We start from the raw sequence: 12781 nt of genomic DNA on the forward strand, positions 1-12781 counted from the left end.
TGTCTAGTTAGGGGCACAAAAACTGGTGGCCAATTAGTAGTATTTATTTATAATTACAAAGTCTGATAGGTACTGATATCTGCGTTAAGTTATGAATTAGCAGAAGGATACAGAAAGATAATACAGTGCTTAATTATGGATATAGATAAAATTACAAATAATTGAATATACTATACAGTTGTAACACAGAAACAGTATGAATATTTTTAACGTAGTATACAGTTGTGTAAACAGAAGTATATGTAGGTATCACTGATTTAAAATGTCTACTTATGAATATGAAGCTTTCAAGCTACTTTGTTTCACAAGGATAAAAAAATAGATTTAAAAAAATAAAGAAAATAGCTTAACTTTGCGATTTCATTTCTTTTACAACCGAAGTTACAATTATGATACAAATTAGTGGGCAAATATTTATTCATATTTTAAGTATCATGAATACATATTACATAATTTCATATTCATCTCAATACAAGGCAAAAATAATGACTATGTTTATATGGATACAGATTATTATATAAGAAATGTTGGTTAGACAAGTAATCGTAAATGAAAATCGTGTATTAAGTATATTTAATAGTGTTATCATGTGTTTAACACATACTTAATACACTGATGTCTAGTGCTGGAGTAGGGCGGACGGGAACGTTCTTAGCTCTGGATCGCCTGATGCAGCACATCCGGGTACATGATTACGTCGACGTATTCTGGACAGTGCTGGAAATGCGCGAATATCGGTCTAACTTGGTACAGACTGAAGTAAGTATGCGTATTATTCTCTATATCTTATTGTAAAGAAAACATTACTAGCGCAGTACAGAGACATCCATGTTCATTTTCAATTTTTGGTTAAAAAAGAAGAGATATTTAATTTTGAAATATTAAACGCAAAAATCTTAAACTTTGTTTGTATCATGTTGTTTTTGTAAGTAAATTAAAAGTGTTCGGTGTTTAGCTGATCCAATCAAGTATCAAGTGTTTACTTATTCAAAACAATAGTTAGGTGTTAAACTGCCTAATGTAAATCTTGTGCCTTTAATCATTCATTCACTAAGCGTGTTTGGTGGTCAATTATTCAAAACACGTATTAAATTTCAATTTTACTTTACAGATGATAAGTTCCATTAGTGACAAACAGTTTCAAGGGTTTTCTTGACCAACACTATTTTTACAGACCACTGAAATAATAAAAATTCAATGAAATAAACTAGTAATACGATTTGCTATACATGTTAAGCCTATTAAGTTGAGTTTGGGGTCACAGATTTAACCTTTAAAACAATAATTAATAATTTACTGCATCATTAGTTTAATCAGCTGAGTGCCTTACGTCTTTAAGGTTTCGACATACTCAACTTAACTCTTCTTAGGAAGATGGATTCTTCAAACAAAAATTTGAGTACAGAAAAAGAAATTGCTAATTTCTAAGAAACATAAGTAACAAATAAATTGTAGACTTGTGAACATGCTTTTAAAATATCAGTGCCTGTTTTCATTAAAGAAAAATACTGTTAACAAAGACAGTATCAGTAGAAAAAATCCAGATCGTTAGAAATACCATAATTATCTAGAATCAGTAGTATAACATAATGACAACCTTGGTTATGCGATATATATATATACATATAATTAGAGGATGTTTTCTAAAAGAAAATACATTGCAATCTCAAATACAAATGTAGCATAGAATCTTTAATACTCTTACACGTACTTCATAATCAGATTTCGGGCACATATTGGCTTAAAAAGCTAATATTTTAACCATTAATCCAAACATGATGAAACGTGAACATTTCTCAAAACATGTTGCAAGATATCCTTCTGAGATGTCCCGAATTGCGTTTTTAATGGTTTAAAGTCTTCGTATGATGATCACGCCACGTCTATCAAACTCAGACATACTTACTCACATAGTAACACTCACGAAAAATTATCACGTGACAAGAAGTTGTTTGTTTGTTTTTGAATTTCGCGCAAAGCTAGCTACACGAGGGCTATCTGCGCTAGCCGATCCTAATTTAGCAATGTAAGACTAGAGGGAAGGCAGCTAGTCATTACCACTTACCTCCAACTCTTGGGCTAATCTTTTACCAACAAATAGTGGGATTAACCATTGCATATAACGCCTCCACGACTGAAAGAGCGAACATCTTTGGTGCGACGGGGATTTAAACCCGCGACCCTCAGATTACGAGTCGAGCGCCTTAACCCACCTGGCCATGCCGGGACGACAAGAAATCGATAACTTTAAGTTTGTTAAAAGTACACTTTTACTGGATAAAGTTTTCTTTGAGTCTCTATGTATGACACTCAGTTATTATTGTAATAATACAAATTATCTATGATACATTTTTAAATAAAAGACAAACTAACGTAAAAACATGTTAGTTTGCACCTGAAATGTCATATTTTTTTACTTTTGACTTCCGTTGAACTGTTGAAAAATACGTGATAATTTCTTGACAGAATATTTATTCCCAAAAAATCAAGGTTCGCTAGACTTGTGTTTTTAATCCATCTGTATTTTATTGTGAATTGTCTCAAACATTTGTTGTGATGAATAACTCACTTTTAGAAAATAAAGTTTGGAGGCGATTGAATTGTTAATGAAAGAAACTGTACTTTTAATACGCTTTCGTTCATTACCTATTCAAGTCGTATCCTACGTTTATTCAAACATTGTTTTATAGAATTAAACCGTTTTGAACAAAAAGTTTAAATATTATATAAAAACATTTTTAAGTTTTGATAACAGTAAATAAAATATGTAAAAATCACAATAGTATCTTCTTTATATCAGAAGAAAAAATTAATCACATTTAAGCGAGACGTGGAATGCACGTGGGTTATTTTTTAATTTAGCTGCCTTGACCCATAAATGTCAAGGTCGAGTGATGAGTGAAACAACTTGAACCAGTTTTAATTTGGATATATTTACGCTTAGACATAGTAACGCTTTAACTTTTAAATATGAAAAAAAAATCGAAGGTGCTTTTCAGACAAACAAACCTATAAACGGTAATATGAGAATTTATTTCCTTCAGAAAAATTCAACACTTGAGTGAATGCTCCAAACTGAAAATCGAAGTATCACCACTCCTGAAACATAATTTGTCAAAAAAGGGTTTCATGTTTTAAAAATATTATTATTATTTCAATATAGTGTTTGTTTCAGTGATGTCGAGAAACCCACTTGTAGAGAAACCAGAGTCAAAGAACATAAAAAAGTCACCTTCACACGTTTTCGAACACTGCAAGTCAAATAAACACAACATAACCATAGAAAACACTCAAATACTAAATAAAGAAACAAACATAAACAAACGCAAAATCAAAGAAGCCTTACTTATACAACAACTTAAACCCAAAATAAACCAATATAAAGGAACGCCTTTATACCTACATTAATATAATAAAATAAATAAAATTATATATTCAAACATCTAACACCGCCCTCTACATTCCGACACTCAGTTACACAACCCCTTTCAAACATGTGGTCAGCTTCCGGTCAGTTACCTCTTTCTTTGTGAACCTGACGATGACCGAAGAAGGTCGAAACGTTGTTCGCTCTTCTACGTAAAATATTTTCTCAACCCAAACGAGCCGTTTTTGCATATATATAGTGTTTGTTTGTTTAGACTAAAGCCATGTTGGGCTATCTTCTATGAATCAAAACTCATATTGTAGCAGTTTAAGTTCGTAGACGTACTGGTGTCCCATCGAGAAACTCGATATAAGATAGCAGTATTATTTTCTTTGTCTGTTGATACAGCTTTTAGAGAAACTGTTAACTTTTAATGTCAGTCTCATCACACATTTCTCCAGTGACTCAGCAATATACGTGGGCTTACAACCTTATCATTTGGTTTTGATGCTTAAGGGGTACATTGCAGATAGTTTATTACGTAGTTTTACTAAAATAAAGACAGTCGCAGCACAGAGAAGAGCAATAGGACTGCTATGCCAAAAAACTGTTTTAACAACTTTAGGATGTAAAATAATGCAAAAACAGTTTCGTATTTTTGAAGTTTTTTAGATTTAGTTCTAAAATTCAAGACTAAAAATTAGATTTTGATTCCCACGATAGTTCATTCCGTAGCTTTGTACCTAATTACAAACAAACACATTTATAAAAGTTTCATTTCTCTTTGTTCCACGCAGGACCAATACATTTATATTCATGATTGTTTGAAAGACCTCATTTCTGAGCAGTTGAAGGAGAAACAGACGTTTGGAAGTGATATGGGTAAGTTTTGAAGCCATTAAATGAAAACCAACATCCTGAAAGGAAATATAAATATTTATGAACTTTCTGTTTCTTGTGTTGTGCTGAGTGCATTAATATGCCATATAATGTGGAGTGATGAAAACATATAGTGGATAAATTAGTTTTGATGAATCCGTACACTGTGTATTATCCAATGAACATGTCATAAGGTAAGTGAATCACTATTTCGTATAACGTGCAATGACATAATCATATCGAATGAAACGTTACACCAGTGATGAAGAACAGTTTACAAAATAAAATCTAATTTGTTTTCAGTTATAAAATACATGTAAAATAATTGAAAAGACAAACAAAGATGAATGCTTAGTGAGACAAAAATTACCGACTTACTTATAAAATGAATGTTTCTAGTGTTGGTAATCAATATTTCTTGGGCAGTTTGAATCGTGAAAAAAACGAAAATCGTAAACATTGACTCCTTAATAAGAGAAAATGAAATATAAAAGACACTTGGATGGAAAACCTACTAAAGATCCTAGTGGGGCTTGGCATGGCCGAGCGCGTAAGGCGTGCGACTCATAATCCGAGGGTCGCGGGTTCGCGCCCGCGTCGCGCTAAACATGCTCGCCCTCCCAGCCGTGGGGTGTATAATGTGACGGTCAATCCCACTTTTCGTTGGTTAAAAAAGTAGCCCAAGAGTTGGCGGTGGGTGGTGATGACTAGCTGCCTTCCCTCTAGTCTTACACTGCTAAATTAGGGACGGCTAGCACAGATAGCCCTCGAGTAGCTTTGTGCGAAATTCCACAACAAAGATCCTAGCACTTCTTTATTATTTTCTTTCTTCACAAAATGTTAAAAATAAGTCCAGCTTATATAATACATGCAAAACACAAATATGTAAGTAGTCGACAGTCTTAAGTTTGTTTTTTGAATTTCGCACAAAGCTACTCGAGGGCTATCTGCGCTAGCCGTCCCTAATTTAGCAGTGTAAGACTAGAGGGAAGGCAACTAGTCATCACCACCCACCGCCAGCTTTTGGGCTACACTTTTATCAACGAAGAGTGGGATTGACCGATACATTATAACGCCCCCACGACTGAAAAGGCAAGCATGTTTGGTGTGACGAGGATTCGAAGCCGCGACCCTCAGATTACGAGTCGCACGTCTTAACCCACCTGATCATGCCGGGCCTAAGAGTCTTAAGAATACCACGTTTCTTGAACAACATGTTATAATAATTGGAATTTTTTTAGCATATATGATGGAAATAAAGTCATGACAAATATCACTTTGCTGCTAAATAGATATATTTTTACTTATTATCTCTCCGTCGGCAACGGTAAGTTTACGGACTAACAACTCAAAATTCCGGAGATGGTTGCGCGCGATGAACGAGCCCATTGTGTACATTTGCACTAGGAACACAAACAATAAATTTAATCATCAAATATCATCGTTCCGACAGACGTATACACCCTGTCAGACACTTTATATTGTTAGTAATGTTTATGAGCGTGTGACAAAAACATTTAAGAATTAGATATCTTGTCAGAGATTTGTTTGTTTTTGAATTTCGCACAAAGCTACTCGAGGGCTATCTGTGCTAGCCGTCCCTAATTTAGCAGTGTAAGACTAGAGGGAAGGCAGCTAGTCATCACCACCCACAGCCAACTCTTTGGCTACTCTTTTACCAACAAATAGTGGGATTGACCGTAACATTATAACGCCCCCACGGCTGAAAGGGCGAACATGTTTGGCGCGATGGGGATGCGAACCCGCGACCCTCAGATTACAAGTCGCACGCCTTAACACGCTTGGCCATACCGGGCCCTTCTTGTCAGAGGTGTTTATTAACCAACAGTTCTGTGTAATGGTTCGGCATAGCCGAACAGGCTGTGCTTTAGCCTGTTTACCTGCATTGAGAGGTTGTCTGCGGCGCTTAACATTTTTATAATATATATATTTTCATTTTCGGTCACTAACCTGTCCAAAATAGGTGAGTTACGTTCACGAGGGTACAGAGAAGTGCAAATGTCCACTCTTGCTCTAAGGTTAGCTTCTGTCATATCATAGGGAAGCCCATTTTCCAAGTTTTAACACCTTTCGAAGCTGTTGCAGATGACGGTGAATATTGAATGGGTTGAATTTAGCTTCTGTGCAAGTTCTTCAATTGTTACAGCACAACCTTCACAAGTGCAGCCAGCAGCAAGTTATCATTAAACTCAACAGGGCGACCTTAACTTACGCTGTAGTCACCTGATCTGAACTTCTAAAACCACCTTCGACTTTTTATTTCATTGAGAGACTCTGCACCATAAACACCTTGAATGTTTGGTGTAGTTTCTGCTGCACTATTGCCTTTTCAATATCATAAAGCATTATATGCCTAATGTTCTCCTCAGACACATCCATCTTCTTAAGGGTTTATTTGATTAATGATCTGAAAAAGTGGAGTTGAATTAGTTTATTTTATTTGTCTGAACATTTTTATACACGTGCTACTACACATTTCAGTCATTAAAGTCTTCTACAAAAACAGAAATGATGATGCACTTTCTGTATTAAATTTTCGGACATCACTTATGGGATGACCTGATACTTTAAGTCTGAGACGTCAATACACTGGAAACTTACACGGATAAGAACACGGGGCAAAAAACTAAAAATGTTATGTGGAGAAGACGTTTACTATTTGCGGTTAAAAATGATACAGCTTGTTTAAGCAAAAAATGAAATTTTACTTAATCGTTGTTTTGATTAGCGCTTTTTATTTTATAAACTTTCATATTTTATGAAATATGTAACAGTAGAGATTAACATCTATTGAAAATTTTACTTTAGCAACGACTTTATTTACACAGTACTGTTGACTTTGTTTCTGTGTATATAATTCTAACGTTCAACATAATAATTATTTTTCAGATGGTAGTCATACTCTAAAACTATTTACTGACTTTAAAAGAAGCACATTTTTTAAATCAGTAGTGAAATATTTACATTGCATGTCTGTTTTATGGTTCATGCTGTTTTTCTTGTATTTCAGAGTCTGAAGAACTCTACTCTAATATCATCTACGGGTCTGAATCGAGGCAGTAAGAAAGAATATATATGCAGTGAAATTACTTTGATGCAATAGTAGGTGCTCCATTCTAGTCATCATGTTTGACCTCAGTAGATGGAACAATAGCTTCACCAAAAAAAAAGAAACAACTGAGTGTTGTGTGTATATATATATTTTCTTTAATAACATGTGATAAAACGGGACTAAACTAACTAGAACACAACCGTTGCATTTTAAATTCGATTTTTATCTCTAGGAAACCTTAATATTCATAAATGTAGTTCATGTTATGGAAGAGTTAGGCCACAATGTGAATATAGATGTGGGACAAGCTTCAAAATGAAATTCATCTGAAGAAATAACGGCGTTGCTTCAGTAAAAAGCCATGTGAACACTTATGACACAAGATGTAAGGTTTACACTACAATGGGAAAAGCTATGACACAAGAGGGTTATTTCACCGTGTGGAAAGCTATGATGTAAAAACGTGTATTATAGTATAAGAAGATTATGCTACAACGTGACGAAGATATAAGAAAATAATGCTACAACATAAAATATATTACGAAAGGATATAATACTACGACGTGATGTCTTTTACAGAAGAGTGTGATACTATAACATGAAATAAGTTAAATAAGAATGTTACGCTATAACGTAAAATGATATTTTACAATCTAAAGAGTAAAGAAGATAATGAAAGTCATAACACAACATGGAATTATGCTAAATAGCGTGAAAGCTGTGACAATGAAAGTTAGGCTAAAACATGTAAAAAGTTATGCTATAAACCCAAGTGCGAGGATCTAACTGCATTATAATAACGAAGTAACAACAACTATGCATTCAGTTTTGAAGCTTCATATATTGAAAAATATATTAGGAAAGAAACTTCAAAATTCCTAAATTATATCTTTTTTCTTTAAAAATCTATAAAATTAGCAAAAATTTCAGTACGTCATGCTAATTATTTTTTTATAACGTTAATTATTAATTACAATTAAATAATTAACTATTCTTACCAGATAAATATCACTTGGAATATTTTATTAGAAAAAGTTAGTATTTTGGATAAAAATAGTTATTTTTACAAAATTACTTTAAATGTGCTTTCTGAACTGCACGTATATCATCTAGAATAATCTATACATACATTTCAAAATAAAATTATGTTGGTGAAATATATATTTTAAATATTTTAATTTTGGAAATTTTGTTTGCAGTAGTTATGATATAACTTATTGTTGAGTCATAAATTAAATTTGGGACAACAAGCATATGGCACATTTGTTATTGGTATTTTTCACAGAAAATGTTACCTTATGTTATTTGTTATTAGTCGATTTTATTAAGTGTTACATTATGACATTTTGTTTGGTCATTTTCACTAAAAGTACTTTATTATGACATTTCATGTTCACCAGTACGTTTTATACATCTTATGATAGTGATACTTTTGGCCAGTTTCTTTCCAAATATTATATATTTAGTCCCATCTTTTGTACATTAATCAAAAATGGAATTTTTAAAAGACTGTATATGGTAATATTTCAAATCATCTAAAGGTGTAAAAATGGTACCGCTGTTCACGTTACGCCCCACTTGTTCCTAGGCTCGACAAAAATATATTTAATAATGACTTTTAAAATTTAAAGTATTGGAGTTAGCAATAATCTAAAATATTTATATTTGAATTAAAATGGTTATTTTAAAATGGGGTAAAATTGTAAAATATATATAGTCTTTTTTAAAATGAATAACAAGCTTTCAGTGATATAATGAAGTATTTATATAGTTGATTTAAATGAGTGATTAAAACACGTTTAATAATAAAGATTATTTATACTTAAATGTTTCGTGAGTCATGTGTATTTTGAATACTATCGAGCACTTGTTTTTAAGGTTTAAGTCGTTTCGTGCCACTGTCATACATCTTAGTTGAACCCAAATGTAGTACGTAAATCTTTATATTTTTAACTCTTTCTGAAAATTTGTAAAAACCTGACGTTAATCTTACTTGAAGCTGTTCGAACAAATCGTCATGAACTAAATAATATAAAATTATATTTGAGTTAAGATTTAATTTACAATTCTGCAGCAATAGAATTGACTTAAATATAACTGCAGTTTAAAGTTTATGGAAAACCCGATTAAAGTGTCAGACAATGATTTCATATTAGTTACACGTAAAAATACTGATGATATTATTAGAATTTTCGTGGCTTTTATATCCGCATAAATTTTTTCATTGTCTTATTCAGCCATGTATTATACGTTCTGCGTTACTAATATGAATATGTAAATATCATTCGGTACATAAACGTTCTAATTCAACCTAAATAAAAGTTCATAAATCAAGAGCACATTTTGTGTGGTTTCTAATCGATGTGCATAACATAGTTTATTTAATTCCCTGAAGTGTTATATCAAAACTGCAGTTAACGCCTAAAAATAAACAGCAGTATTCGTGCTTAAGCTGATCTCACTTGCACAAAACCAGAATTTTGTTATTACAATAGATCTAATAAGCAAAAGGACAGCAATACATTCTGAATGCTACGTTGTCTGTTTTAGATCTAAATGTTCATTCGAGAAAATGAAAATCACTGACATTGAAAGACTCATTTTCACTGTGAGTTAAAATTATTTTGTAAAAATGTACTATATTTCTGTAGTTTAGAATTTAAACATTTTATTCAAAGATAAGTAAAAGTTATGGTTGTAAGGTTACGTAAGACTTATGACCATTTTATTTATGTCTTCAGATAAAAAGAAACTGATTAGTAAGGATCAATGTTTAGTGAACGAATACGAAAAAATGCACATGTACTGAACGATAAGTAACATGCGCAACGTTAGTTATATTACTCTGGCTGCGATTATCGTTTTCCATAACATTCGTTGATGGAAGTGAATCTTAACTTGCAAAATTGGTTAATTCCAACAAAGTAAGCATATATGTAGATGTTTTTAAGAATGATAAAATGTAGTATAAGTAAAAACTTTGGAATATAACCATCTCCTAATCTAGCATAACACTCTCAAACACAAGTTTATGGAATCCATAGAATAAGCATTTTTTATTTGTTAAATTAAAATAAAAAATACGCGTTTCCTTTACAACCATACAAAGAAATATGTGTATCTATTTATACTAATTAATGTTTATATGCAGCATTAGGGAACAAAGCATATTCATTTGTAATTTTCTTTAAAGTTATCATGCAAATTATAGTAATTTTATAAGCCAAACGTTTTTAACTTCGAACTTATTTTTCTTCATACAAGACACATTTTTTGGCTTTCGACAACCAAATGAACGTCAGTCATCATTTTACTTTAAGTATTCCCGCTTGCTAAGATATTAAAACCTATTCAAATTTCGCCTAGAGATTCAGTTAATATAAGATATTGGCTATTTTGATTGTACATTGTTGAACTTAGCATATGAACAAAAACACAGTAAAATTGTTTAAAGTTTAAAAGAAGAGGAAACAAAATTAAAAGAGGATACTTTTATCAGTACCAGATTAAATAATTTTGGGTTTGCACTATAGAAAATTTACCTGTCTTTCCTTGAGCTAGACAGATAATATGATATATATTTAACTTATTAATATCAGAGCAACTTTTTCAGTAGCGGCTTTCTAATAGTTCAATCCTCCTTTTTTCTTAGCAATAAGTATATAGGAGATTACAACACTAAAAACTGAGTTTCAGTACCCATTGTGATGAGAACACAAATATTCCATCGTGTAGCTTTGTGCTTAACAACGACTAAACCACTCCAATAATTAAGGTATAAAATAATTAATTAAACAATCCTTGTACATTTTTTAGGAAGTATTGTGGTAATTGTAAAACATAAATGAGTGAGTATTGTTCACGTGCGTTGTTAATTTAGGTAGTTTCTGGTTGACAAACAAACATATTTCTGGAATCTCTTTGAAGTACATTTTCTCGGTGATTGGTTTCCTTCTGATTGGGGACCACGTGCATGTGCATCGAGTGCACATAAATCTGACTGTTGCGATAAATCTTTTATTTACACCGCTAAGATATTATCATGCAAAATTACTGATCTTATGTGCCTAACATTTTTAGTCTCTAAGTTGTTTTATATCATGTTTGGCACTAATTGGGCTCTTGTCATCAGTTCCCTTATTCTTGTTGACTTTCATACATCCGAACAAAACAATAACATTTTAAATGTTAATGTAACAATGATGTAAAAACCGTACGAAAAGGGACAGGAGAATAAATCTTGCTCTCCTTTTCGGTTATAACGAAATAAAGCAAAACCAAATGCTTATACTTCTGTACGTTTCATGAAAGTAACGTAAAAATTGTCAGAAAAAAATATATATGACGATAGTTGAAGTTTGACAAAAAAGACCCCAATAAGAACACGAAAAGGATTTTGTATGAAACGTATATGATGTGTTCTCATTTAAAATTTGGACCATAGATGTAGGAGTGCTTTTGTTCATGTATCTGAGGGTCTGTGGTTTGAGACCTATTGCCACAAAATGTTGCTTCATGGGTGTTCATAAGTGTGACGTTCAACTTGCACTATTTGGTTAGACAAGACTTGACGATGAATATTAATGACTAGTTTGTTTCTCTCACTTCAGAATCAAGGCGAGTACGCGCAAATATATGTTTGTGTAGCTTTGAGTTAAGAAAGAAAAACCCTCGAAATTTATAATATCTTATGATTTGAAATTATACCAATACAGTGTTTTGCAAAAGTATCCACTCCCTGCGAAGCTTCCAAATTGTGGTTGTTTGTTTTTGAATTTCACCCAAAGCTACACGAGGGCTATCTGCGCTAGCCGTTTCTAACTTAGTATTGTAAGACTAGAGGGAAGGAAGCTAATCATTACCACCCACCGCCAACTCTTGGGCTACTCTTTTACTAACGAATAATAGGATTAACCATCATACTATGATGCTCCCACAGCTGAAAGGGCGAGCATGTTTAGTGTGACGGGGATTCGAACTCACGACCCTCAGATTTTGAGCCGAACGTTCTAACTACCTGGCCATGCCAAATTTTGTTGCCATCTAATCTGGTCCTCATGAAGCTTTTAAATGGGACTTTATGTTTTAAACCTACACTGTCTACTCCAAACTGAGAGAGATAAAAACGCTAATATTATGTAAGTAAGCTAGATTTTCAAAAATAACTAGAATATTTTCAATTTTATTAGTATTTAACCCCTTTGCTACGGCGAAATTACATTAGTTGTAATCAGTTCAGGTAACAAAAAGATTAGTTGGAAATGTCACAAAATTAATGTAATAATCTCTGTCTGTGCGTAATCAGAATAAAAGAATCTGTTCAAATCAGAACTCGCATAGTGATACGGCAAACCAACCATGAAAATCAGGAAGCTTTCCAAACAAGTCAGGGATAAAGTAGTAGAGAAGCACAGATCAGGAGAAGGTTACAAGAGGATTTTAAAGTCGCTGATTATCTCTTT

The 12781-nt window shown here is 32.6% G+C and overlaps 1 protein-coding gene across 4 annotated transcripts in view; it reads left to right on the plus strand.

Annotated features, from left to right (window-relative positions):
- The window catches only part of LOC143225503 (tyrosine-protein phosphatase 10D-like), an 82151-nt gene extending 73005 nt beyond the window's left edge, over positions 1-9146 (plus strand). For 3 of the 4 annotated variants that reach the window (XR_013013886.1, XM_076455062.1, XM_076455064.1), the window contains 3 exons: positions 624-759; positions 4165-4249; positions 7278-9146. Coding sequence is in view for 2 of the 4 variants with exons in the window: in XM_076455062.1 (XP_076311177.1) it covers positions 624-759; positions 4165-4249; positions 7278-7330 (274 nt within the window). In the remaining 2 variants the exon portion in view is untranslated. The remainder of the gene's footprint in view (positions 1-623; positions 760-4164; positions 4250-7277) is intronic. The other variant, XR_013013885.1, reaches the window with a different exon arrangement.
- Positions 9147-12781: the final 3635 nt, after the last annotated feature.

Source organism: Tachypleus tridentatus, chromosome 9, assembly GCF_004210375.1.
Source record: "Tachypleus tridentatus isolate NWPU-2018 chromosome 9, ASM421037v1, whole genome shotgun sequence".
Taxonomy (NCBI): domain Eukaryota; kingdom Metazoa; phylum Arthropoda; class Merostomata; order Xiphosura; family Limulidae; genus Tachypleus; species Tachypleus tridentatus.